This window comes from Lynx canadensis, chromosome A2 (genome assembly GCF_007474595.2).
Source record: "Lynx canadensis isolate LIC74 chromosome A2, mLynCan4.pri.v2, whole genome shotgun sequence".
In the NCBI taxonomy this organism is placed as follows: domain Eukaryota; kingdom Metazoa; phylum Chordata; class Mammalia; order Carnivora; family Felidae; genus Lynx; species Lynx canadensis.
Window position 1 is genome coordinate 126,664,000 of NC_044304.2, and position 27,967 is coordinate 126,691,966.

Below are 27,967 nucleotides of genomic sequence, written 5' to 3' on the forward strand. Positions count from 1 at the left end.
GAGTCAGGACCTCAGATACCTTGATCCAAAGAATTCCCCTTTCAAGGACAGATCTGGTAACTTCAAAGTAAAAATAGTATGACTCTGTCTACTTTCTTTTACCTAGTATTTATCATTTTATCATGATGATGGCTGGATCAATAAGTGTGCCTGACAGGAAGGACAGGTGGGTTAACGTCATTAACGCTTAATGACAAAGGAAGCATCTACTTGACAGTCAAGTGTGAGTGTTCTGATGGGAAGCATAATCGCCTGTGAATTACTATGGATTCTAAAGGACTTTTTTTCCCCTGCAATTTATGGAGGGCTCTGGACCATGTCATCTCAACTCAAGTCAGTCTGTAATTGCACATCTTGATGATGGTAAAGAGCAGTGACCTGAAGGCATCTAACACTTCTGCGGCAAGCCCAGAGTGACTTGTGCTGCAACCATGCTTAATTTGCACGCTTGGACCTTTCTGACATCCCTTCCGGCCCTCGGAGTTTATGATCCAGATACACCTCCAGTGGAAACTGACCTCAGAAAAATCCTTTGCTGGGCTCTGACCCATATCTTATTAACTCATAGTTAGGCTTATTTAGTTTTGACTTAATTTATTTCTGGTCCATGGGTTTGCATTCTTTTTCATAGCTAAATGTGCTCCCTCAAAGTATGATGTGTTGAATTTGGCCAGTTCTATACATTATACAATGGTAAGGAAGAAAAAAATAAAAGAGGAAAAGTCCTGGTCGGGAGGCAACAGTGTAACATAAATAGCCATATTTTCACATAGTGGGTCTGATTTTCTCTATCAGTTGAGATGATCTCCTTAGAAATAACATTCCTTATTGATGCTCAGAATCTACGGTGACATAGCAGTGGTTAAGTCCCCTCAGCCAGTGGGGGACGTGAATCACCTGATTCTGAGGGCTGGGGTGGGGCCAAAGATGCCACATTTCTGACAAGCTCACGAGTGAAGCTTATGACCGAGTAGCAAGCACCTAAGTTAACCAAATCAAAACACAGGCTCCCCAACTCATCACAATTAATTTTATTCCACAGCATGTGTAAGGGAATGTTATTCTCAGGAAGATGTTTAGGATTAAAATAATAATTAAAAAAAACCTTGAAAGTACACACATTTATGTATCTCTTCTTTTCATTAAATATATATCTGTTTGGCAAAAAAATGTTAGACTCTTTTGTACAAAAACAAAGCAAAACAAAAACAAAAACAAAAACAAAAAAAACAACAACCCCAAACCCTTGCAAATTGTCAATACTTGTAATAATTACAGTGATGTAAACTTGGATGTCTGACAGCTTGACCATCCCGTGGAGCCTGTTTGCAGCAGAAACCCCAGCACAAGGTAACACCAAACCTTTAGACAGGGGCCGCCTGCCACAGAGGCATTAGGTTTAGTATATTAGAGATGGGACGACAACTGATTTCACCATTTGTGCTTTCAGCGAAGGGGCCGGAAGGGTGTGAGGCATGAAGAAGGCAGGTGTGGGCTGGGGCAGAGAGAGGACACCCAAGACTAGCTGGCGAGGAAGGAAGGTAGGTCACAGTCACAGTGCAGATGTGAAGTGGGCATGGGACCTGGGACTGTGTCCGGGAGACCCGGTGCTGGCGAAAGCTAGGACGAGGCTGCTGCTGCTGCTGCTCTTGGGACCAGAGAGGAACAGCACGAGGCAAAGGCCTGGACGGAGGAGGGAAGGGATTTGGAAGCTGATTTCAATTCACACGGAACTGGTGGTGTGAGCGGACTCTAGAGAGAAAGGGAACGAGGAGGTGGTGTTTGGTCTTCTCGAGAAGCTAGGCTGTTTCTTCCAGACGCAAGCACTGGGGCACTCCCTTCCATCTGGCGGGCAGGTTTGGGGGCAGTCTGGAGCTGCCGGCTTGCACATTCTGGGGAGGGAGGATGTGCCTGATGGGGGATAGGACGGAAGGGCCCTTTGGATCTCTTATTGGCGGTGGGTTTTGCTCTGCTCCCACCAGTAGACTGTAGCATGGGAAGTGACCTAAAGCAATGGAGTCTAGAAACAGAATCAGGGCAGTGAGCAGGATGCCAGGTAGGGGCAGAAGAACGCTGGGGCTAGAGGCGAGGCCAAAGAAAGTGTTGACCCACAGCTTCTCTTGACCGCGAGAGGGTTCCAAGGCGTGGGTGTGTTTTCATTCTTCTCTCCCATTAGCTAGATTTTCCAGTTTTGGAGGGGGTGCTTCTGGGCCCGGCCACTTCAGTTACAGTCATAGACGAAGTCATAGTTGCTGGGCTCCTTGGGGATGGGTGGAGGTGCATCGGGGATCTGAATGTTTTCCAGGTCGAGGAGGCGGAGCTTGATTTCCATGCTGAGCAGGGTGTCCAAGTCATTCCGGGTCAGCTCACTCATCATGTCTTTCCCCAGCAGCGCATTCAGCCCATCTGTCCAGATACAGTACTGGTGGAAAAGGAGGCGACAAGTGTAACTACTGATGACAATCACAAGTGTGGTAACAATGGTTAACACTGATTATTCAACATGTGCTAGGCTCTGGAGAAGGTGCTTTGCCTAGATCATCATTTCATAGAGTTGACACTTCTGTTATCATCTCTGTTTTGCAGTCAAGGGAACCAAGGCCCTGAGAGGCTGAGTAACTTGGTAGCAGGTAGTGGGATTCGAACCCAGGCAATCAGACTCTAGTATCTGCATGCTTCCATGCAAATAATGCCTTCTTACATAATAGCAGGAGGATTTCGGATCTGCATGACTTTGCAACATGACGTCTCTAACATCCCACCAGTGAGTCTGATTTTAAGCTTTTGGTACAATATATTCCAACACTACTGCGCTCGGCATTACATTGAGCTTGCTTCTTTCCTGACTACAAGCATGGTTCCTAGTCTAGTGGCTAATCTCTGCCTCTCCTACGTGATTCCTAACACTCACTATGACAGTCCACACCTGCCCTGGAGCCAAAGGTAGTCCCACCTTTGCATTTCTCAGCAAAAGCGCTGCCCAATGTCTGGTGGACAAAATGGCTAAAATTATTGGGTGATTTTCATGGGAGGTGGGTTGGCTGTCTGTCTCTTCTGCCTGAGTCTTCAGTTTCCAGAGCTTTTCTCCTCCATATCTCTGAAGCCTGGTTCCTGGGGATGTGGCTTTTCTGGGAAGGCCCTCCAGAGCACCGAACTAAGAATTTTATTCTTCCTTTCTCATTAAAAGGAACCATGCTCTTTGTTTCTCCAGTTGACTGTGAACTCCTTGAGGGAAGAAACTGTACCCTGTTTATCCGAGGACCTGCTTTGTTCTTGTCAGCTTCCCTCCCAGGGGCTGTAAGTTGGGGACATGGTATTAGAGCCATGATACCTGGTGGAAGGACTAGCTTCTGCTGCCAGAATCTGAGAAAACCGCCTGCATTCTGGATGCTGTGTTCTTCTCACCTTTTAGGATATTCTAGTCCTACGGAGGATCTCTGTGATACCAATTGCTCTGCTCCTACTGTCAGACTAGTCTTCCTTCTAGAACATGCTCTAGATTCCCCTTTGTCCTGCCCTCACTCAGTCAAGTGACAATTCCAGACCCTACTTAGCTTGTCCTTTGCAGCGTGGTTACCTGGGCTGTGGTGAGGAATATAACATATCTCAACATAAAAGGTACTACAAGACTGCAAGGACTTTACAAATCTTAAGTCACAGTGATATGGAAGTCTCACCATGGTGCCCACCGATGGCACCACTTTCTCAGCTGAGGAGAAGCACCATGGCTGTATTATGAGGTTGTATGTCTTAGTAGTGCAGCCCTGAACTGTAGAACTTTGCCTTGGCTATGTGATCTCTGCCAAAGCATTTAACCCATCTAAATATCAGTTGAGCGCTAAGAGATCTCTGGAAGTATTAATGTCCTCAGTAATACCTTAGATAGATTCTGAACTCATCTAAACATCCATTTCCACATAAATAGCTTTGATAAAAATAGATACTGAGGTCCTACCCTGGAGATCATGAACTTGCATATCTTGGGTAAGTAAATTTTATTCAGAAAAACTTCCAGTGAATTCTGATATACCTCCAGATACTGGTACCACTGAACTCCATGCTCTCTAAGGCTCCTTCCAGCTCGAACGCTGTAAATCCCTAAGTGCTGGGATTACTGCTTTTTGTACAGCCATGCCAGTCCTGGCTAGCTTCCTAGTACAGATTAATGTAACCCACAGGAATACTTCTGTGGCGCCTTTCTTTTGAGAAGCAGCAGGCACAGAAAATTTTATTGAAAAGTACATCAACCAATAAATAAAAACTCTGTAGTACAGAATCTGAGTTTGAAGTATCAAGATGAACTTACAATGTATTTTGTCTTTTAAAAAACACCATAGCTCTTAGCTTTGCCCATAAAAAGACCTAAAAATAATGATGAACCAAGAAATAGTAAGCACACCTAATGCCCAGATTCTGGTTGCTAAATACCATTTTCTACCAAAAAGGGACCAAGACTTCAAAGAGAGAAAGCAGAAAACATGCAAGAGGACCCTGGAATATTTTGTCATAGCAAAATGACTGAAAAGTTGTCAAAGACATCTGGGGTCATGTCAATTGGACACAAAAGTCAACCAGAAGGTGCTCCGACTTTCTCTAGATAGGATAATTTGGACATTGATAATGATAATAACTGCAACCTATTAAAACACTGATATGTTTACATCCATTACTTTATAATGATACTCAAACGCCAAAACACTTCATTGTTCTCATTTGGAAGATGAGGAATTATTTTGAAGACTAATAACGGGAATCAAGTATTTATCCTGCCTATTATATGTAAATTGTATTACCTCAAATATGGGGCCAGTTTCCCGCTAATAAATGAGAAGGGAATGATAGAATTGAGATATTAACCTTTTCCAATGTCTAATGGGTCCAAGGATCTAGGCAGTAATCATCAATTGTATCTCCGAAAGATAGACAACCAAATACAACACCACTGTTGCTTAAAGTTGTGCTTGAATTAGATTAATCCTCTAACTATCACTGAACAGGAAACACAGGAGATGGATAAACATGAGAAGTCACAGTGCAGGTTGCAGTAGGCAGAATAAACTCTCCTTTTAAGGGCAACCATGTCCTAATCCCTGGAGCCTGTGAGGATGTTGGGGTACACAGCAAAGGGGATTAAAATTGCTAATCAACTGATCTTCAAGTAGAAAGGTTATCTGAGATTGTCCAGGTGGGCCTAATGTAATCACAAGTGTCCTTAAAACATAGAAGAGGGAAACAGAATAGGAGTGAGTGAGAGAGGGAGTTCTGACTACAGAGAAGGAGGAGGTTGGAATGAAGTGCTGTGGAGACTCAACCTCCATGGACAAATGGAGGCCGTGGCTAAGGAATGCTGGTGGCCTCCCAAAGTGGAAAGGGCAAGGAAGCAGATTTTCCCCTAGGCCCTCCATAAAGGAATTCAGGCCTGCCAATACTTTGATTTTAGCCCCCAAAGACGTGCATCTTCTGACCTCCAGAATTGTAAGGTAATACATTTATGTTGTTTTAAGCCACTAAATTTGTGGTAATTTTTTGCAACAGTGACCACAGCAAACTAATACACATACTTATAGTAAAGCAAAATCTAGACTCTCAGCAAGGTTACCAGACAGATGACTTGTTTTTTTCAATGAATAAATTGCAAAGGAAAAAAAAAAGCAAACGCAGATGCTCATAAGACAGGGAGATAGAGAGAAAGAGAGGAACCTACAGATTCAAAGAAACTGAAGAAACAAGTTAATCAATTTCTATGCATGGACCTTATTTGGATTCTGATCGGAACAAAGTATAAAAGAAACACACACACACTCACACACACACATACATACACGAGGCAAGTGGAGAAATCTGAAAACCGACTACAGATGGTAGTATCAAAATGTCTAAAAAAGTCAGGTGTAATAGTGGTATTGTAGTTAGGTTTCCAAATGGATGCTATTTTCAGAGATGCACACAGGAATATTTGCAAATAAACACTATAATTGGATTTACTTTGATAGGAATCTGGAGGGGGCAATTGGGTGTGGGTGGAGGTATAGGGGAGACCAGATTGGCCCCGAGTTGATTAACTGCTGACACTTGGTGACAGGCACTGGCAGGAAGCTGAGTTCAGGTCCTGCTCTCCGCCTTCCTGGCTACACAGTGCAGGGGCCAGGGAGACGGGGTTTCTGGAGCAAGGGTCCTGTGGTTTAAATTCCAGCTCTCTTGTGTACTACTTGTTTGACTCTGGACAACTTTCTTAACCTCTTTGTGGCTCATTTCCCTCCTTTATCGAATGGGCATAATCACAGTTTGTTTCTTTCAGAGGTATGTGAAGATTAAGTGAGGGGAAGTACAGAGGATGCCTGGCACAGGGCAATCCACACTGGTTGTAAGTACTATCATCTTTACTAATGTTGAGGTATTCGATTTTGGGAGGCCACTCTCCTTATGTGGTAAATGAAGATACCTGTAATAGAATGTTCTGTTTTATTGACCGAGGATGCAAATAAAATGAGGTAATACATATGAAAGAGATTTGAAGACAGCAAAAGTATTCACAAGTGTATGGCATTTTTCTCCTCACTATGTCAATAAAATGTGGCAGTTACAAATAAAATTTGGCAGTCCCAGAACATTTATCCTTATCTGGAATTAATGCAAACTGGAGAAAACAGCCTTGCAGAGATTTAAATAACATCCACATTTCTACATTTTAAAGCAGTTTTCTATACTACTATGTATAAGCTGTATATGTCTTAAATATGGTGGCCTGTGAATAACCACAATTTTGTTTAAAAAGAGAAATGGTAGGACACAGTATCTATTTTCAGAAAGATGAAGACAAAGTCATACCCTTTTGCAAACTAAATGTCAAGTAACACAGAATTACATTTAAGCACCATTCTAAATGCAGGATTTGCATCTAATCTTTCCTCTCTCTTTGGGATGTACAATTTTATGCAAAAGCTTTAAACCAGTGAAAACTAGATACTGAATAACTTCTAAATGAGCAGAGTCTCCTAGGGGAGATGGGAAACAAAAGTCAGGTTCCATTAAAATGTTCCCTTCCTTTCTAAAAGCTGTTTATGCAACTGTATGTAAAACAAAAATTTGAATGGTATCATCTAAAAATAAGAGTTTCAAACATAATACTGGGCTCTGGTTTACAAGAGAACAAGTTAAATCAACCATAGCTGCTATTTCACCTTACAAATACATTTTCCTAGATCTATGCTAAATATTTTAAATATAGCTGACAGCGTGCTTCAAGAAGAGAAACAAATTATACATATAACAAGATGTCAAAAAGGAATAAAATCATCTCAAAAATAAAATTCCAACAGCAGAGACAGCCCAAAACTCTTAAAATAACTTAAAGAAACATGGTAGAAAACCTACTTCATCAAATGTTTTAAAGAAGAGAGACACGTTTATCTTGGGAAGATCCTGACTAAAAATTAAATACTCAGTGAAAACCAGCACTTGACCAGGGCTGATTCTTCTTCAAATCGACAATTATGTCCTTGCTGAGTATGAAGCATTTGTACATTCTTTTTCTTTACCATGAACTACTGGTCGAGCTAGTAAGAGGTTGAATTGGTTATAATGGGCAGTTTTTAAAGAAGTCTCCATTCTATTCCAAATCAACAAGATGTTCCTTTGTTCATGATTTTTCTTAGGCAGGCTTTTTTTTAAAATGAAATTTATTTCCAATATTTCTCTCTTGCTTGCTCTTCTAGAGAAAATGTGACACTCTCTCACAAATTAACCCCACTGAGACCCTTACCTCGTGTTTGTCAGGAGCTATGAAGTTCAGCTGGCAGTTTGAGTCATACAAGATCGAGAAAGCAAGTTCAAGCACCTCCTGCAAGGGATGAGAGAAAGTACCACGTTAAGAATGGGTACATTCGTTCCACAGTTACAAGTGGTTGCGGACTGAACGTGGAATAAGCCCACACAAGAGGGGCTTGTCAGTGAGGCTGATGGGGGGAAGGGGCATCCTTTTTTTCCAAGGTTCACAACACTTTCCTTCTATTCAGGGGAAGTCTGCATGAACCATCTCGTTTAATTCTCAAGATAATCCTTGCACACGTGGGATCATTTCTCTTTTATGGCAGGGGCTTGGAGAAGTTAAATGACTGTCCAAAGCCATGCCACTCTTCTTTCTTCAGCGTCTCCTTTCCAGGTCCAGGGAGGCCTTGAGAAATAGTAAACTCTTCCCTAACCAGCAGATTAAGGGCTGCTCTATCGTTGATTACCCCAAATACACAGATGTCCATGTGGGTCTGAGCTTCCTAAAACATGAAAGCTACATGGGAGCCCATGAGGCTTGTGGGTGAACTCATTATCTTTAGGCCCTTTGTTCCTTAAGCTACTGTAGAGCAAAGGCCACACAAAACTTAAATTTTATCCAAAGAGGCTGCAGAGTATAACAGAGAAGCAAGGGCCCAGTGTCAGAATGCCCGGGTTCCTTCATTGGTGAGTGCCTGTTGAGTGCAGGCTATGAGTCAGAACAAAGGGCCAAGGACTAAACACCACTGCCATTTCATTGTAGCTGTATGACCTTGGCCGAGACACTGTCATGTCTAATATGTATGTATGTCTTAAGAATTTAATTCTATGTGCTGTACAGTATTGGGCACAATGATTATTCTACTAGTTTGAGCAGTCAGCAGGATACAATCTTTGCAAGATGACAGTCATGGCACATCTCAACACCCTACCAGCTCCTAATCTGGAGAAGGGCCAAGTGTATCCACACTGGTGCCCTACATTGTTATAACACACAGATATTGCATAATTTCTCAGGAGGGCATATCTTTCCACATCACTCTCTGCCTAACATCAATCAGAGGATTTGCCTTTGGCCACTCATGCACAGCGAGAATGCCCCAGAAAGAAGATGGACCTCATCTGTCTAGATGAGGTCCACGCCACCAGATTTCAGAATTTCAAATGGGTTAAAGAGTTCTTGCCAAGTGAATTCTGAAGGCTTAGCATTAGCTAGATGCCTCTCCTGACAAAGTCAACCATCCGGCTATTTGGGCTCTCGTGAGGTTTGTCTGTATCTGACTCATGAAGAAGGAACAGCTCTTGTTCTGAGCCCAGACCTACCAGTATCTCACACTCTTTCGGCCTCCTCACCCTGCCTGAAGTAGGAGCAAGTGAAGGAAAGAATGCCAAGTCAAGAATGGGAGCTTCTGTAAAACTACCCCATCCCCATTTTCCTTTCTTCTCTCTCAGGCCCCCATTCAGGTCTGCCCAGTGAAGGTCAATAATATTAAAATGAAACAAAAAAGAGCTCACCAAACGAAACAAAAATATTTTTTCCACTAAGTTTGGCATCTCCCTTGGGTCTTTTAGTTTGTCATGAGCCCTACTAGTGATATCATAAATTGGTGTTATCTTTTTAAAAAAACCATTTAGGCAATCTTTATTAAGAACCGGGGATCTCATTCCTGGGATTATTCCTAAAATTCTCATAACCAAGCAAAAACTGTATACATTATTACCTGTAAGAGCATAATATGAGAACCAAATAAATGTCCTCCCCACTTCAGGTAAACAAGTAAAGAAACCACAAATGAGCAGAGAAGTATATTCAGCCAGCCATTCAGTATAATAATTATGAAGAACTGATCTGATGTGACAAAAATCAAGAAAAATGAATGTTATTTACATGCTGATCACAATAATGAACAATGTCTACCTGTGAACAGAGACTGGAGGCAAATTATGTGAAATGAAAATCATGTTAAGATGCTGGGATTATTTTTTCTTTCAAAAAAGCTTATAAATTTTTTTTTCAATAAAATATAAGCTCTGATCTCATATATTCATGAAAAAATTGTTCTTAGATTAGGAACATTGATATAAATGATTTTTTACAAATTTTAGTAACATTCAGGAAAACCCTCTGACTCATGCTTGAGCAATTGGATAGAAAGGCTTTGCTTGTGAACGACCAGTCAGTATATGGCAGCCTGGCAGCCACCCTAGGTGAGCTTCAGAGGTCACTGGAAAAAGGTGAAATTCACAAACAGATTTCTGGGCGGATGCTGGACAACCGGTCCTCTGCTGAGGGCAGTCACGTGAATCATCCCCTTGCAAATGACAGCCAGTGTGAACACCACCAGGGCCCAGAAGCAGCTGTTTGACTAGGTGCTAAAGTCACTTGAGGCCAGAGTGTCAGTGTGGTTGTCCTTGTGACACCGTCTGTTCTGCAGAGGCACAGAGAAGGAAGAGAAAGGAGGGGGCCTGCAAACTTCAGGCTCTGCCCTCCTAAGGCATAAACCAGTGAGGACGTGAGTGAATGAACGGAGCTGTCATGACCTAGATTCCTGATAAACACAGGCAGGAAATGGGAAATTCGTGACGATGTCAATCCCCACTTTCATTTCACTAAAGCTGCCTAGGAGGGGTGGGAGGAATTAATTCTCTGAACCACATGACTGCATTAAAGGCTGCTATCGCCTGTAATGAGTTTTATTGACGTCTCTGGCTTGTTGTCATTGAGTCGTTGGTGGAGGTCAGCTCTTCAGCACTTCAAGCACAGAGGCTACAGAGCTGGGAGCAATGCCACCTCTCGGACTAACACTCCAGAAGCTGCCACCTGTCCAAACTGTCTGTGAGGGAAAGAGGTGCCAGGAGATGGTAGAGTCATGGTCATGGGTCTGGGGAACGTCCCCCTCTTGGGTTTCATCATGCTCCATGGCACTCAGACATCTGATGCTCTGGGGCTTTGCTATTCACAACCTAAGGTCTTTTATGCCCTCTGGATTTAATTCAGTGAAAAACAATGTTCAGGAGCTCCTTATTTTCATCTTCTATTCCATTAATTCACATCTCTCAGCATGTGAAGGAAGTCCTGGGATGGGAGAATTCTGGGGATATGGGAGGCAGGAGAAACTGAAGATTCCCCCCCAACCCATGCCCTGGGGCCTCTGACCCCATCCTCAACTCCTGGGCCCTAAGACCAGTGATAAGGCATGCTAGGTCAGGGGAGCTCAGAGAAATTCTGGGCATGGATGGCACCTTGTTTTAAGGATTGCCATTTTCCAGGGGTCAAATGATGGACCGACTGAACACAAGAGTAGAGTTTGATACAACATATTTTCAGTATCCAGTGTTGGCTGCCATTCCTTTTATTGTTTTGGGGTGACATGCCTTATTTGGCCATCTTTCCCAGCATTCACTTGAACTGTGTTGGTTCTCCACCATGTATCCAGGTCGTCTTGAGGGCAAAGCATTTTGATTAAAGACACAGGGTATAACTTGGCATGTGTGTGTGTGCTAAAATTGGCCATAGGCATAGCAGTAGATTTCATAGCTGTAACACACTGCTGCTCATCTATATCTCTATGAGTTTGAGTTTCTATTTTAGAAGGCAAAAATTACTCATTCATGTAGTATATAATAATAGAGGATACTGCCTTCTTCAGGCAGCTGTAACTTTCTGGTCCCAATCTATCTTAGCATTATCAGCCAATAGTTCTCCCACCCATTTTCTTCTCTCTGTCTCTGTCAATCCTATACTGTAAATTCAATGTCTCTCAATCAGAGGATATTCTTTCATATATTGGAATGCCCCTGTGCCTTTTCACATACTCTCTCCTCCTCCTAGAAAGTCTTCCTCTTGCTTCTACCCCTGAACAATTCCTTTTCAAAACTCAGCTCAGATACCATTTCCTCCGGGAGCCTTTTTCAAGTCTCCCAGACTCTCCCTGTATTTAAAGGTTCTGGGGCATAGACAATATTGGATTATAATTGCATGTTAGCACATAAATTTTATATCTACTAGACACCCAAGGCCAGGGGCCAGGTTGTGCTTATCTTTCAATTCCTAGCTCCTGGCACTGGCATGGTACAAGGAAGATACTCAATGTCATATGAGTATGAATGATGAATAAAGTAAATCTCAGTAAAGGGCTTTTGGGTTAATACCAGGGTTTTCAAGCTGATGTTAGAACATTAGCTTCTAGTATAATCTGCTTCTTATTTCAGGTTCATGAATCACATTGGAAAAATAAAAGCTGGATTCTAGGACATGGTGAGAGGGAAGCTTCTGCTATGTCAAGGATAGTCCTATCCATATCAATGATATCTGGTCAGATCTTCCTTCTGGGGACTATGTTCACTACTTATGCTCAGAGCTCATCTTGACTGGCATCCAATGCTGACTGAGTGAATGACTCTAGGAACAAGTGCCTGTGCCTTCAGGGAAAGGTTTGGTTCCTTTCCCTTTCCTATTCCCAGGACCTTAGACAGTGCCTGACATATCAGATGTTGAATGAGTGAGAAGTCCTGTCAGTTACCAATATATTGCTATTAATGAAGTGTCTCCCTTATGGACCCTAATTCTCAGTTTGTCTTGCTCAGCGATTAAACTAACCAAAAGACCCATGGCATGAAATGTCAGAACCTACCCTCTAGTTGGAAAAACTGTCTGAAGAGCCAGCAACACACCTTAGTTATTTCCTCTACCATGTACTGACAGATCTCTTGTGGACACATTTTGGTCAGGTCTCCTTTTAAGCTGCAGGTCTCCCCTTTTCTACCAGAAGTCCCAGAGGTAGGGAGCAACAGCCCTGTGGAGTACTAGGAGAAGGGGTGTGGGTGTGTGGGATTGAGGAAGGCAATTCTCAGAACCCACAGCTTCCTCTTTGCCTTTTGATGTTTTGCCTGATGAACTGGGTGTATGAACACTATAGATGTTGCAAGACAAACAATTTTCATGTGTATGCAATGAAAGAGCCAGGCTGGCAGACATACTGCCTGTCTCAGCCCTCAAAGTAGCCTGGAAGAGCTGGTGGTGACCAGAACATCTAGACCAGTGAATACCAGGAAATAGCCTCTACTGGCTATTTATCTATGTGTTTATAGCACTGGGCTCCATTTATCCATCCATCCATCCATCCATCCATCCATCCATCCATTCAATTTTCCATGAGTTCCATGACAAAAAAAAACAAAAACCAAAACCCAAAATAGATTGGAAAATGCCATGTACTCAGTTTGTTTTGTTGATCTCCTCTAAGGGGAGAGGAGTCTGACACAGGAAGGCCACATCACCCACACATATCATACGCTCAAATGAGATCATCATCCCCACACCTGTTTTGATATTGGTAACTTGTGTCTTTTCTCATTTTTTCTTGGTTAGTCAGGCTGGAAGTTTATAAATTTTATTAATCTCTTCTAAAAACCAAGTTTTGCCTTTGTTGATTTTCTCTACTGTTTTCAGTTTCATTGATTTCTACTCTAATATTAATTATTTCTTTTCTTCTGTTTGCTTTAGGCTTATATTGCTTTTCTCCAGTTTCCTAAGGTAGAAAATTTATTGATTTTAAATCTTACTTCTTTTCTAATATATATGCATTTAATGTTATAATTTTCCCTCTAAGCACTGCTTTTGCCCCATCCCACACATTTTGATAAGTTATATTTTATTTCTATTTAGTTTATTTTGTAATTTCCCTTGAGATTTCTTTGAACTATGGGTTATTTAGAAGTGTGTTCTTAAACTTCCAAATATTTGGGGAGATTTTCCAGCTATCTTTCTGTTACTGATTTCTAGCTTAATTCCACTCTGGTCTGAGAACATACTTTGTATGATTGTTATTCTTTTAAATTTGTTAGGATATATTTTATGGCCCAGAATCTGGTCTATCTTGGTGAAATGTCTCTTGTGAGCTAGAGAAGAATGTGTAGTCTGCTGTTGTCAGATGGATTTTCTACTAATGTTAATTAGATCAAGTTGACTGATGGTGCTCTTCTGGTCATCAATATCTTTACTGATTTTCTGTCTGCTTCATCTATCAGTTACTGACAGAGGGGTGTTGAAATCCCCATATAATCATGGATTTGTGAATTTCTCCTTTCAGTTCCTTGTCTTTGGTTTTCTGAAGTTGGCGTATTCCATGCCCAAGTGGTTTTTGTTTTTGTTTTTGAGTAGTTATCCTGCTTAGTGTCCTCTAAACTTCCTGGATTTGTGATTTTATGTCTGTCATTAATTTTGGATTCCATTAGCCATTCTTTCAATATTTCTTTTGCTCCATTCTTTTTCTTCTGGTATTCTAATTACACATATGTTATACCTTTGCAATTGTCCCTCAGTTCTTTGGGGTTCTAATGTTTTCATTTTTTTCCTCTTTAAGTTTCAGGTTAGAAGTTTCTGTTGACTCATCTTTAAGCCACTAATAGTTTCCTTGGTCATGTCAAGTCTATTCATAAACCTATTAGAAGCACTTCTGTTTCCTTGGTCATGTCAAATCTATTCATAAACCTATTAGAAACACTTCTGTTATAGTGTTTTTATTGATAGTCTTTCCTTTTGATTCATTTCTAGAGTTTCCATCTCTTTGCTTAAATTACCCATCAGTTTTTTCAGGTTGTCTACTTTTTCCATTAGAGCCTATGACACTTATAACCTAGTCATTTTAATTTTTTTAATGTTTATTTAATTTTGAGAGAGGGAGACACAGAGCATGCGTGGGGGAGGGGCAGAGAGAGAGAGAGAGAGAGAGAGAGAGAGGGAGACACACTCTGAAATAGGCTCCAGGCTCTGAGCTGTCAGCCTGACAGGGAGCTCAAACTCACGAACCATGAGATCATGACCTGAGCTGAAGTTAGACGCTTAACCAACTAAGCCACCCAGGCTCCCCCAACCTAGTTATTTTAAAATTCTGTCTGATAATTCCAGCATCTGTGTTATAATGGAGTCTGGTTCTGATGATGATTGCTTTGTTTCTTCGGGCTGTTTTGTTTTTTTTTTTTTGTGGCATTCCTATAATTTTTTCGTTGAGATCTAGACATGTTGTGTCAGGTAATAGGAAGTAAGATACATAGACCTTTAGAGTGATGATTTATGTTGATCTGGCAAGGAATTGGGATATGTTTAACATTTGCTATAGCTATAAGTGCCAGAGGCTTCAAATTCCTGTAGTGTCCCTGTTTTTGTCTCCTCTACTGACTTGGGGTTCCCTAAGTACTCCTCCTCAGAGAGAGTTTATGCCTTGAAGATCTTTCAGCCCTGATCCAACATTATTATCTTGGAGTCTTATTAGTGTGGTGGTAGGACATGGATGAGGGACAGTTTTCTATAATTTCCCACTTAAGTCCTCATCTTTTAGGGGCTCTATATCTTGTGGCTGTCGCCTTCTCAAGTTGCATAGCCTTCCCTTTCCCCTCATACCCCTCCCCTTTTTCTTGGCTGCAGAGTTTCCTATCAATTTCCTTGAGGCTCTGACTGCTGTTGACTGTTTCTCCCCTACCCCCAACTCCATAGTTGAGGCAGAAAGGCTAAAATGGGGTAAAATGGGGGAAACTGTCTTCACCTAGATAGGAAAAAGGGCTTTGTTATGAAGAAGGCTCTGGCATATTTTACGATTACTCTTCCCTTTCCCCTACCAGAGACATGAGGAGTGGTCCTTCTCAGTTCTTCCCTGCAAGAATCTCTAGGGTTCCTGGAGGTAAAGCTCATGAAAGTATGACCCCCAGAAGACTGAAACCCCAAGTTCCTCCCTCTCACACTAGCCCTCACTCAGCCTAAAGCAATTAATCAGAATTGTCACTTAACTGATCCTACAATTTATAGCACTGGTGCATTTTGCTCCCGGTGAGCACATCTGGCTGTGATTCTTTGGATACACTGGACTCTCCAGAGGGGCTGAAACCAATCTCTCCACACGTATTTTACAGAATTCTCTCTATCCCTACTCAGAGTCCATGAGTCCTGGCAATCTGTTTTGCCAGCAACTACACCTCTCCTGGTCTTCTCTGGGTTATAAACTCTTGTTGCTGTCAATTTCCCCTCATTGTTTCCTGCTCAGCGGCAAGTGTTATATAACCATGGGACCGAGTGGAGCCAGTGCTCCCTGAGACTGTGTTCTGCATCTCAGTGGGTAAAGGAGGCAGACCGTGAAGGCTGGTATAGTTAGTTTGCTGGTAAAGTTAAGGATGCTCCTCTGAAATCTGATGAGAAGTACAACCCCTGTTTCCCCATATCATGAAGAAGAGAGAAATGCAGTGTAACGGATGACCCACAGACTCTTAGGCATATGCCCTTGTGTCATTACGCTTGTCAGTCAAGTGAATTGCATGATGGTGTTGTGACAGGCTTGACAAAGAAGGAATTCACATAGAATTGAGGTGAGTGATACTTATGTAACTTAAAAAACAATGATCTTGCCATCGGCCTTCTTAGTTGTATCTGCTCCCCTTTATCTTCCTATATAGTACTTTCACAGCACTTTTGTTTTTCTTTAACCATAGACAGGGTCATCCTATGCAGACGTGGATTCAAATTTGTAATTTGAAATTACAGATCAGAGATTGTTCACTTTAACCCTGATTGAGAAGGAGATGTGTATAAGCTTTACATTCCTCTTAGATACAGACATGGACGATGAAGGAGAAACCTATCGATCTGGGTGGTATTTTTGGTGCCAAGGTGGCTGGAGCACCCAGATCAATCTGAATAATTTTGTTCATGGATGGGTACTATGTATTACAAGATGCTGAGAGGGAGAAACAAATAATTGGCTCCCTGATGGCCCTTCCAAGGGCAAATACTTCCAAACTGAGGGCAAAGGAAATTCTTCCACCTTTTCAGATAATGCCTTCTCCCCACGCCCTCTAGTATGGAACATGGTCTGTTATGATGATCAGTTGGTTGGTAAACTAGGAGGGGAGGGTGAAAAATATTGTGACATGAAGGAGATTTAAGCAGTATTCACCTTTGGGGAAGTTTTCTCCTTTAAGATGGGTTTCAGTTATTTCACAGTACTTTCCATGATGGTGAAGGCTATCAGGCCCTTAAGTTTTCTAAAACATTTTGAATCATCTGGTCTCTGCCTTTCCCAGGCTTCATAGAGACTCCAGAGAAGATACTAAGAAGGTAAGGACAGCAGAAGAAAATGAAAGAGATTGGGGAGGAAGTCAGGGAAGGGAGAACATGAACATAAATGAGAAGTTAGGAGAGGCCCTGAGAATGGATGGGGATGAGTGGAGAAGGCTTGAGAGAGGGCTGGGTGACAACAATAAGGGACAATTCCTGCGGTTGGAAGGGGACAGGAAGTGAGAAAATGGAAGAGGTGGTGGGGATTCGAAGTGATGAGGTTCTTTGAAAAATTAAAAATAGAACTACCCTACAACCTAGCAATTGCACTACTAAGTATTTATTTATTTATTAAAAAATTTTTTTTGATGCTTATTTATTTTTGAGAGAGATAGAGACAGAATGCGAGTGGGTTGGGGCACAGAGAGAGGGAGGCACAGAATCTGAAGCAGGCTGCAGGCTCTGAGCTTTCAGCATAGAGCCTGACGCAGGGCTTAAACTCACGAGCTGTGAGATCACGACCTGAGCTGAAGTCGGATGCTCAACCGACTGAGCCACCCAGGCGCCCTAGTCAGTAATTATTTAAAGGATACATGAGTGCTGATTCGAAGGGGCATATGCACCCCAACATTTATAGCAGCACTATCAACAATAGCCAAATTATGGAAAGAGCCCAAATGTCCATCAACTAATGAATAGATAAAGAAAATGTGGTACACACACACACACACACACACACACACACACAGGAATATTACTTGGCGATGAAAAAGAATAAAACCTTGTCATTTGTTAACAACATGGATGTGTATTATGCTAACTAGAGTGTAGCATACTAAGTGAAGTCAGTCAGTCAGAGAAAGACAAATATCAAATGATTTTACTCATATGTGAAGTTTAAGAAACAAAACAGATGAACATAGGGAAAGGGCAGAAAAAATAGTATAAAAACAGAGAGGAAGGCAAACCGTAAGACTCTTAAATACAGAGCACAAACTGAGGGTGGCTGGAGGGGTGTTGGGTGGGGGGATGAACCAAATGGGTGATGGGCAATAAGGAGGGTACTTGTTGGGATGAGCACTGGGTGTTATACATAAGTGATGAATCACTAAATTCTATTCCTGAAATCATTATTACACCATATGTGAACTAACTTGGATTCAAGTAAAAAAAAAAAAAGAACATGAAGAAAAAAAGAAAGTGATCAGTGAAATCATAAGCCTGAGAGATGTAAAAGCATTTAGGAAAGGACGAAGGAGGGCGGAATAAGTGATGTGCAATAGCACACGCACGCGCACACACACACGCACACACACGCACACACGCATTGCTACTAAAGCAGGGCTGGGCCCACCACAGTTGCTGACTGCACAGTGTGCATAGAACTATTTGCAATAATTTCGGAATCATACCTTGTTTTGTTTAAGGGCACCTTTCTCTTTCATATGAGGGCAGTCCTTCCCCGTCACCACCGCTTTGATATCTGCCACCGGCACTGCAATTCATAAGAGAAAATGAAAGTAACTACACCATGTGAAAGCTGAGATGTCAATAAAGAGTCAGGAGTGAGCACTGAGTCGGCGGGCACAGTTGTCATTCTGAGAAACTACCGCAGAAAGAGGAAATAAAAAAAGAGGCAAAAAGAGAAAGAGGAGTCAGGCAGGGTCCCAGGGACAGAAAGGAAAATAGTCTGCTAAAAAGCATCCCTGGGGAGAAAACTCTATGTTCACGACCAGAATTTGTGAAACAAATGCCCATTTGTGAAACAAATACCTAAGAAAAGCTATCATAGTCATGTAAAAATGATGGTACTAGAATCAGTAGTAATAATAATGATAATAATACCAGTGGTGCTAATCCTGATAATAGGCAAGACCCCTTTTGCTAGGAACAATGCCAAGTGCTTTGCTTCTGAGAAGCTATTAGCTTCTGAGTTTTGGATAATGAGGAGAAGCAACCTTACCACAAAAAATTGATCTCAATCTGAAGAGTCACTCTCCAAATCCTCACTCTCTACCACCTTGTTAATTCTCACAACTCTGGGAGACAGATTTTTTTAATCTCTGTTTTACAGACAACGAAAGTAAACTCAATTAAATAAAGGGAACATTCCTTTCTGATAGGGAGATGGTAGCCGGTATTTATCTTGGAGAATAATGCAGTTAGATAAAATGATGTTATCTCATGTCTTACTCAGGACTTGGATGAAGATAAAAGACGGGTTTGTGCATTTCAAACTTTTGTCAAGATCACCTGAGAGAGGGAAGGCAGTAGGATGGTTTGGAACCATAGCTTAAAAAACTGTGAAGTCACCTGTCCCTCTCCAATCCCTAATCTTGTAGTCCCACAAGGGACTGTGAATCTAGAGGCCCACTTAGGATCTGCAGAAACTTCAAGTAACGAATGCCTTAGCTCCCTTAATGGAGAAGATGATGAGAGATTTCATAATTAAAATTCCCCTGCTTTTATTGGGGAATTGGGTTGTGGGGGAGAGATTTAGACGAAGACGAAATTATGAAATATATAGAATATCAAAATGATACAACAGGAAGGCCTTTTAAAAAGCTAACATTTTTCAGGTACCCTAAAATTCCTAAGACTTTGTTCAAATCTGTCGATATCCCCGAGAGCTTTCTTTAGCCCCAGAGAAAAGTGGGGTTTTGATCAACTTTTCCAGGAATCTCTGCATATACTCCCTGCTATCTGTCCCACCATGTCTGTTCCTTCATTCCACAGTCCTAATTCTAGATCCCTTCGGCAGAAATTACTTGTGCTGAGTGGTATCTGACTTTCCTCCCTTTCTGGACATATATATGGAAGATTACACTTCCCAGCAACCTTTGCAGTTAGGTGGGGCCACATGATTATGTCTGGCCAGTGAAATGTGAGAGGCAACGGCATGCCAGTCTCTTCTAGACAGAGGCAGTAAAAAGTCACTGTCCACCAGAATCTCTTCAGAAACTGAACAAGCCATATATTCCATCCAGATGGCACAGCTGTGGGAGGGCAGAGCAGTCACTGGCCTGTGTCCCTGAGTGACTATGTGGGGCAGCACTTTCACACCCCATGTCAGTCACGTAACATGAATGAGAATAGACTCTTAGCGTCATAAGCCACTGTGATCTGGAGGGTCACTTGTTCCCGCAGCATAAGTCAGCAGTGCAGCCTATCTTCACTGGCAGAATCCTTTACCTGGGATGTCTTTCCTGTCTCTGTTTGGCCCCTTTGAATTGGCATCTTCCTAAAGACAGTCTCTATAATTCCCGGACCTACTTTTGACCACAACCACTGACTTCAGTTCTTCTGAGATCCATTTTTTATAACCAGTGATCAGCCCTGTTCCCCTCAGTGGTCAATTGGGTTGCCTAATCACTACCCCAGGAGTAGACATTTGGGCCCTCTGGGAAGTTGGGTCGACTCCGTGTTTACTTTTCAGTTGAAAACCCGCCACTGAAGTGAATTTGTGAAAGAGTTAACATCCTAAGTCAAAAGCCTTCTCAAGCTTCAGATGGAGTTTGAGTCACAGTTACTGTGCAGAGAGTCTTTTGTTGTATCATATATAACATGGTCAACGAACTAGAAAGAGTTTCTGCAATCTATAAATACTAAGTTACCCTTTGGCTTTGAAAAGCCATCATATGGAACGGGACAAGAGTAACACAAAGGTCTACAGTGGGAGTAGTCTTCAGAATCTCTAATGAGGAGGCTTCGGGGAAGAAAAGGCACTTTTCTACTGTGCTTGTGGCAGTACATATTCTGTTTTTTATATGCATTGTCCCCTGTCAAGGAGACAAGCTGCTATATTACTCACAGGATTATGGCTAAGAGGAAACACAAAATTCTAAAAATACAGCATGGCTTTTAAAGGTTGCTCTTTGCATAGCTTGTCTCTAGATGCATTGGAAGATTAGGCATCAGAAGGCTAGAATGCCGTCCTTTCTATTCCCATGAACAGAATCAGACTCACGTCTCTTGAATCTACACTCTGAGGAGGCAGGAGCGGGCTCCTGATTACTTAAAAGTCAGGCTAGTGTTTCCATTAGGCATTTTTATGTGGGAGCAGCATAAAGAAAGGGTGCCCAGAGATATGGGAATCAAAAGGGTCCCTGCTGGCACCCAACAGTCCACTCTAAATCTTTGGAGGTATGGCCTCATTTCTTTCTGCCCTTTTTTCTCAGTTTGAGCTGGACTGAGATCATCTCATTCAATACGACCATTTTACAAATGGGAAGACTGAGGCCTCAAGAGAGGAAATAAATTATACAATGTCACATAGTTAGTGGAGGACAGAGTCAGGACTGTTTTTTCTTCTACCCTACCCTCCCTTGCTTGGTCATGACTACTCCCTACGTTTGGAAGCTGTCAGAATCCTCAAATCATGCTGAACAGAGCCCCAGATGTGGTTATCACTTCAGACTCTCTAGGAAACTCTTTAACTGCTGATATCTGTGGAAGGATCTGTAATTGTGATTCAAAACAAAAATACAATTGAAAAGGCACACATGGCCACCAACATAGTTTTAGCTTTCACCACTGAGAGCCACATTGAGGCAGAAACCACCCCAGGAAGTAGCTAGTAAGCCAAGAGCCCTTGCTGCAGACACAGCTCCATAGACGCTCTGGTGAGTGGTGACGCTCAGAGGAGGGACAGGCTGATCCTATCCCTGTTCAGTTCAATGAAGAATCTGATCTCTATCCTGGCAGCACAGAGTGGTGGGAAGGGCTGTGCCCTTGGTATCAGACTGGCTTTGAATTCTAGATCCACCTACTGGTTGTACCACTTTGGGCTTAAGTTCTTGGAGCCTAACCTTCCTCATCTGCAATGTGGAAACTATGGCATCAGCTACTCATATGGTTGCTCCAAGAATGAAGTCTTATTGCAGGAGCCAGGATCATTGTTGGCTTCTAATCGAGGCAGCACAGGTAGTGGGGAAAAGCCTGGGCCATGGAATTGGATGGCTGCAATCAGATCTCTGTTCTGTTTCCCAGCCACGTTTTCTGTACCTCCGTTTCCTTAACTGTAAAACAAGGGCAATGATGTCTACCTCTCCAGGTTGGTGAGAGGGTAATTTATGTAGAGCTCTTAGCATAGTGCCTGGCATATAGTAAGCACTCAATAAATGTTGTCCGCGATTATTCTCATTACCAATAATCAAAGTTAAATTGTCTCTATAGATCAAGGGACCTGAAGTATTCACTGTGCTTCAGTGACCCAAATTGCCCACTCTGTTTTGCTGTCTCAGCTGCCCCTCCCACCCTCTGTAATAGGCTTAATCGCCTTGTGCAAGGGAGTGAGCCTTCTTTCTGGCCCCTTGGATGTGGGGGTGAGAAGCTCTGGCCTAGATTCTTTCAAAGGGAGGCACTGAGGGGCCTGGGGCACAGGTGGAAAGCAATGGAGTCTAGTGTCTGGTGAGGGTGATGCAAGCCTGTAAACTTAGCAGGAGAGATGTAGGGCCATATCTCCTGCCAAACAAAAGTAATATGAGAAGAGACTTCCTAAACCTTCAGGGATGAAGACAGCCAAGGAGAGGCCCTCAATCTTTACTCGCACTCTCTATATCAAGAAGATTCAATTACACTATTTGGTTCATCAATATCTCAATATTCAGCACTGATTAACTCAAGGGGCGGAAGACAATTTCCCCCTTGGTCTCAAGAGAGGGCAATCGTACATGACAAGAGCAAGGCACTTGAAATTAATTAAAGGAACATTTCATTTTTCTAGTGGAATGAGGTTTATGACTTTTAAGGGCTCTAAGATGATGGGCAGAATGCCCATGGAATTGGAATTAAAGGCAAACCAGGTGCCAGGCCTGAAGCAGCAGACTTTAGTTTCCCAAGATGGGGCTTCTCATCTCGAGCACATACCAGGTTCATTTTACTTATTTACATGAATACACCCCCTACTTGGCTCATATGTGCCTACAGATATAATCTCAAGAACACACACACACACACACACACACACACACACACACCCCTGCATGCATACACCTGTACAAGTATGCATTCCTGGTTTATTTTTCAATGGATAGACTGTTAATGGAGAAACTCTTTTGAACTCCGAAGTACTGGATTTCAAAGGCTGCAGAGGTAAGGTAAGGTAAGACTAGAGTTTTGGAGCCACTGTCAGAACGGACGATTGTAACCCTTTCCCAGGACCAGTATCACTCTGTGGCCACTACCAAAAGCCGTTTAGAGATCTGCAGCTCTAACCTTGCTCCTCTGTGAACACCCTGGCAAGCTGGTTCTCTCTGGCATTGGCATTCCTGGTTTATATCCGGTTACTTTTACCCTGGGCTCCTGGGGGTGCAGGCCTTGGTAGAGCTGGGGGTAGGGGCATCAGCTTGTAGGCAAGCCCAGGAACTGCCCCTACAAGTTGAGCTGTCCACCCCTTGACCTTCTCTAGGAGCTGGGCTACCAGTTTCCTAAGCAACAGAAACAGCTAGAATGGGGGTGCTGCATATAACACCTGTAAACAATGCCAATCAAATGCCTATATGTGGGTTGAGAAGTGGATTATATCCCTATAACTACGGGAATAAATAATATGTACAGTGAGTGGGAAAGCTGATTCATTCGTCCATGCGGGAAAAAAAAATGAATTATGCTGTGTGCAAATGTGTTTGAGTGTGTGTGTGTGTGTGTGTGTGTGTGTGTGTGTGTGTGTGTGTTTTCCCCAGACCACTTTCCCTATTTCGTGGTCAGGTGAAGAATGAGACTGTGGCAGACTGTGTATAGAACTGGTTGCAGGATGCCGGGGTGGCTCAGTTGGTTAAGCATCCCAACTCTTGATTTCAGCTCAGGTCAGGATCTCACAGTTTGGTGAGTTTGAGCCCCATGCTGGGCTCTGTGCTGACAGTGTGCAGCTTACCTGGGATTCTCTGTCTCCCTTTCTCTCTCTGTCCCTCCGTAGCTTTCTCTCTCTCTCTTTCTCACTCTTTCTCCCTCTCAAAACTAAATACATAAACATAAAAAAAAACCAAAAAACTTCTGTTTGCTTTGAGCAATAGTCACCATTAGCTCTTCATTTTCCCACTGTAGCAGTGATTCCAAATTGCTGGCCTCTGGACAGTTCCAAGTTTGCGAGCAAAGTTTTGCCAGTAAGTTTTCACCAGTGAACAGCAACGAGAGGAAAATGAAGACCAAGCTGTGAGTTTTTAATAAAGCTAATTTAATTTAGTAGAAGTAACTGTCCTATATTCCAAGATTAGGTCTTTCAGCTCTTTCTTATTGTTTTTCATGATTAAGAGCCCCTCCCCCTTCTTTTTTTAATGAAAGGAATGTGATATTAAATTTTAGTTAGATCTTATTTCTTACTAGACTTTTTTTATCAAAATGAAAAGTTGGCAACCCACTGTCAAATCACTTTTTTTTTGTTCTTTTACAATATTTACTTACTGGTAAAGCCAAATTTGGGAAATCATCACAAAGATTATCAGGCAGTAACTAGCTCAGCAGTTCTCATTCTGAGTGTGCATCAGAACTGCCTGGAGAGTCTGTTTTAGACAGAGGTTGCCAATCCCTGTCCTCAGAGTTTCTGATTCAGTAGGACTGGAAAAGAGGCTGGAGAATCTGTATTTCTAGTAAATTTTCAGGAGATGCTGCTCACGGGTCAAGGACCATACTCTGAGAACCACTGGCCTGGCTTGTCCATGGTGGAATGGGGAAGGCTTTCTGAGACTTGAAGGGAGGTTCCTCATTATAGGCAGAGGCCTGGAACACTGCCAATGCAGAGACACTGTCCCAGACGCTGTAGCTGTGGGCTTCAGATTTCTTCCACCTTCCACTAGCGAGGCCAATAATGTGGGCCAGAGAAGCAGTGCTCCTATGAAAGCAAACAAGCTTGCTTTCTGAGCTAAGTGACTCTACAAAGACTAGACTGTTCCATTTCTAAGCTGGAGGAAGAGAGAATGTTCTAGGTTGTCCACCTGATATGTCAGTGCAGATTCTGAATGTGTCAGGAATTTCTCACTTGTGGTTACTTTTTGCCTTTGGTGGCCATGGGCTGCAAGGAAGGTAGTACAGAGCTGACTTCCTTGGGCCCTGGGGTGATGAGAGGAAAGACCTTGGGGCTTGGGGCTAAGGATTCAGTCTGTGACATCCTGCTGAGATGACTTATGCAGGGTCAGTGTAACTTTTGAAGGCTACTTAATAGTGTTCTTTATTTGTTTTCTCACTCTTTCCCACTCTGATTTCTCTAACTGGGATGTCCTCTGAGGTTATGTTCATTTTATCTCATTTTTCTTCCAAACGAATGTATCACCCTTATGTATTTTAATGTTTACATAATACTTGGTTTAATTCGCACACTTAATACTGTCTAAGAACCTGGACCCTGGTTTGGTGAAGAGAAAAATCTGGCTCTTCAAAAACATACACATTAAAATAGAATTGTACAGAAACAGCAAATAAATACAAATAATATGTGTTTCAGGGATATGTATTTTAGCTGATGATAGAATGTAACTGATCATAAATGTTCTAAGTGTCAGGGGCCCCTGGGTGGCTCAGTCGATTGAGCTACCAACTCTTGGTTTTGGCTCAGGTCATGATCTCATTGTTCATGGGTTTGAGCCCTGCTGACAGTGTGGAGCCTGCCTGGGATTCTCTCTCTCCCTCTCTTTCTCTCTGCCCCTCCCTGTCTCACACACACGTGTGCCCTCTTTCTCTCTCAAAAATAAATGAACATTAAAAAATATAAATAAATGTTCTAAATGCCTGAGTTACTTCTCTGAAGCAGGTTAGCCATCCTGGGGTCTCCCATTAGCTCTGCATTACAGTCATGGGATACACTAAACTATAATGAGTACATGTGGTAGGGATCAAGTTCATGATTCATGGAAAATTATTCTGGGTCATCAGAAAAAGGCAATCGACAGAGTCAGGTTTCTGTTGTCTTTGCTCCTTAAAACAGCAACTGGAGGAGTAGTGTGAAAGTGGACATCTGAAACCCAGCTTTACATTTTTCAGGAAAGATATGTGAGCATTCCTTCTGTGCCCTCCCCTTTTCTGTCCCGAAGCCCCAGTCCATCGGGGTCTCGTGCGTGACGAGAACGCTCAGGCCAGGACCTACGACAAGATGAGACACGTCCAGTCGATTTATTTGGGCTGGTAGTTTTCCTGCGTGCTATTTTGTGACCAGGAAGAGAAATAAACAACCCAAACTCCAGTCCTCCTATACAGGAGAGCCACTTACATTTGTCCTGCAAGGAATCGTGGGGCACTTCTCCCTGAGGACTTTCTTCCAAGTCTCCATAATGCAGAACCTTGTGGTTGGGTGAAAGTCGACAGTACCAAAACTTGTCTGAAGGAAAAAAAAAACACAAATTTATAAGGTAAGTGATTCTGATTTCTAAAAGTATCGACATCCCGGGCGCCTGGGTGGCTCAGTCGGTTAAGTGTCTGACTTCAGCTCAGGTCACGATCTTGCAGTCAGTGAGTTCGAGCCCTGCGTCGGGCTCTGCTGACAGCTCGGAGCCTGGAGGCTGCTTTGGATTCTGTGTCTTTCTCTCTCTCTGCCCATCCCCCACTCGTGCTCTGTCTCTGTCTCTGTCTCTCTCAAAAATAAATAAACACTAAATTTTAAGTCTTCAGGAAGGAAGGAATTCTAGAGCCCTGGGCAATAGGCCTCTTGATTTTGATATTTAGTTAGCACTGTCCTGACTAAAATACATTGGGTAACCACTGGGGAGGTTATTAAATCCTTCAGGCATAATGGCAGCAGGTGTTCTGCGGTGGTGGCTTCCAGAGCGTCATTTCATCAGTATTTATAATGACTATGGGCATCCTTCCCTATCCTCCTAGGTCTGGCAAAAGTGGGGAGGGAAATGTAGAAAAAGCAGCTTTCTTGGAACTCCCCTGCTTCCACTTTCCTCTCCGAGATTTTAAAACTGCTGAGGTAATTTACTTGTGCCACATCTTAGTTGCTATACCGAACCCCCACCCCTGGGGCTAATACATGCAAATTAATCAACCAATGGATTTTTAGGATGCCAGTGATACACATAAGGGGTGGAGTTTATGAGGAAATAGCCTAAATGATTCAGGGATTTATCCAAAGAATGAGGATATTCACAATCATCTCCTCTCTAATTCCTAGAGTGTAGTCCTCTGAATAGACATGACTAGAAGGGGATTAAGAGGTGCAGTCTTCCCTTTATAAAATGATTAAGAATGGGGATGTAATGTATGGCACAGGGAAAACAATCAGTAGTATTGTAACAACTGAGTATGGTGACACATGTAACTACACTTACTGTGGTGACCATTTTGTAATATACGAAGTACTGAATCACTATATTGTACACCTGAAACTCAAAAAATAAAAAAAAAATTAAGACAAAAATAAAGAACTAGACATGACCAGGGTCTTAGGACCATACTTACAAATAACTCCCTCAACTTAACCTCCTCTGTGTTCCAAGGTAATAAAAATGAATAGGCCTGAGAGGTAGGGGGGGGAGGCAAAAACACTTTTTATAGATAAGAAATTTAAATTGTGACAGCAATCTTTGTGAAGCTCTCAAGCAAGGCTGTGCTTAGATGCCTCCTCCTCCAGGAAGCCCTCTCTGATTACTACTGCTGAAGGAAGTCTCCTCATCCTCTTGGATGCCCCAGTGTCTTCTTTGATTATTAGTGCCCCCATGTTAAGCATCTTAGTATTTCCCCTTCTTTACCACAAACCCTAGGCAACTTGCCCTCGCAGGTGTACTGCTAACAATGACTGATGGAGGAAGAGGACTCAGGATACTCATGAGCCTGGACAGTGTGAAGCCAGAGCTCTCTAATGACAGCCACTGTCTTCATAATTGCACTGTCCCAATCCCTTGGCACAGTGCCTGGCACATGGGGGTTGCACAGCTGGTGTTGGTTAAATTGATAAATGAGGACCCAAGGGGACTTGGTCAAAATGCTTAAGGCACAAAGCATCTATGACGTTGAAAGCATCTGTGACCTGTAAGCCCCTTGGTGCAATGATGCAGTTGGCAAACATGGTGGCCTTGGTCAAGTCACCTCATTACTGTGCCTACAAACATGTATTGCTTTGAAACTGCTCTGACTAGAAAGCTATCACAACATTTTAAAGAAAGCGTTTTTCTATCTAAAATCGCCTTCACTGCAAAGCTTATATTTTAACTAGGACTCTTTTAA

General features: G+C 42.5%; 1 protein-coding gene across 4 annotated transcripts in view; it reads right to left on the minus strand.

Annotated features, from left to right (window-relative positions):
* Positions 1-1,015: 1,015 nt before the first annotated feature.
* The window catches only part of ELMO1 (engulfment and cell motility 1), a 530,926-nt gene continuing 503,974 nt past the window's right edge, over positions 1,016-27,967 (minus strand). For 2 of the 4 annotated variants that reach the window (XM_030308230.3, XM_030308235.1), the window contains 4 exons: positions 26,013-26,120; positions 18,226-18,308; positions 7,763-7,840; positions 1,016-2,422 (listed from right to left, as the gene is read on the minus strand). In XM_030308230.3, the coding sequence (XP_030164090.1) occupies positions 2,222-2,422; positions 7,763-7,840; positions 18,226-18,308; positions 26,013-26,120 (470 nt within the window). In that variant the 3' untranslated portion in view covers positions 1,016-2,221. The remainder of the gene's footprint in view (positions 2,423-7,762; positions 7,841-18,225; positions 18,309-26,012; positions 26,121-27,967) is intronic. The other 2 variants (XM_030308233.2, XM_030308232.2) reach the window with 1 other exon arrangement.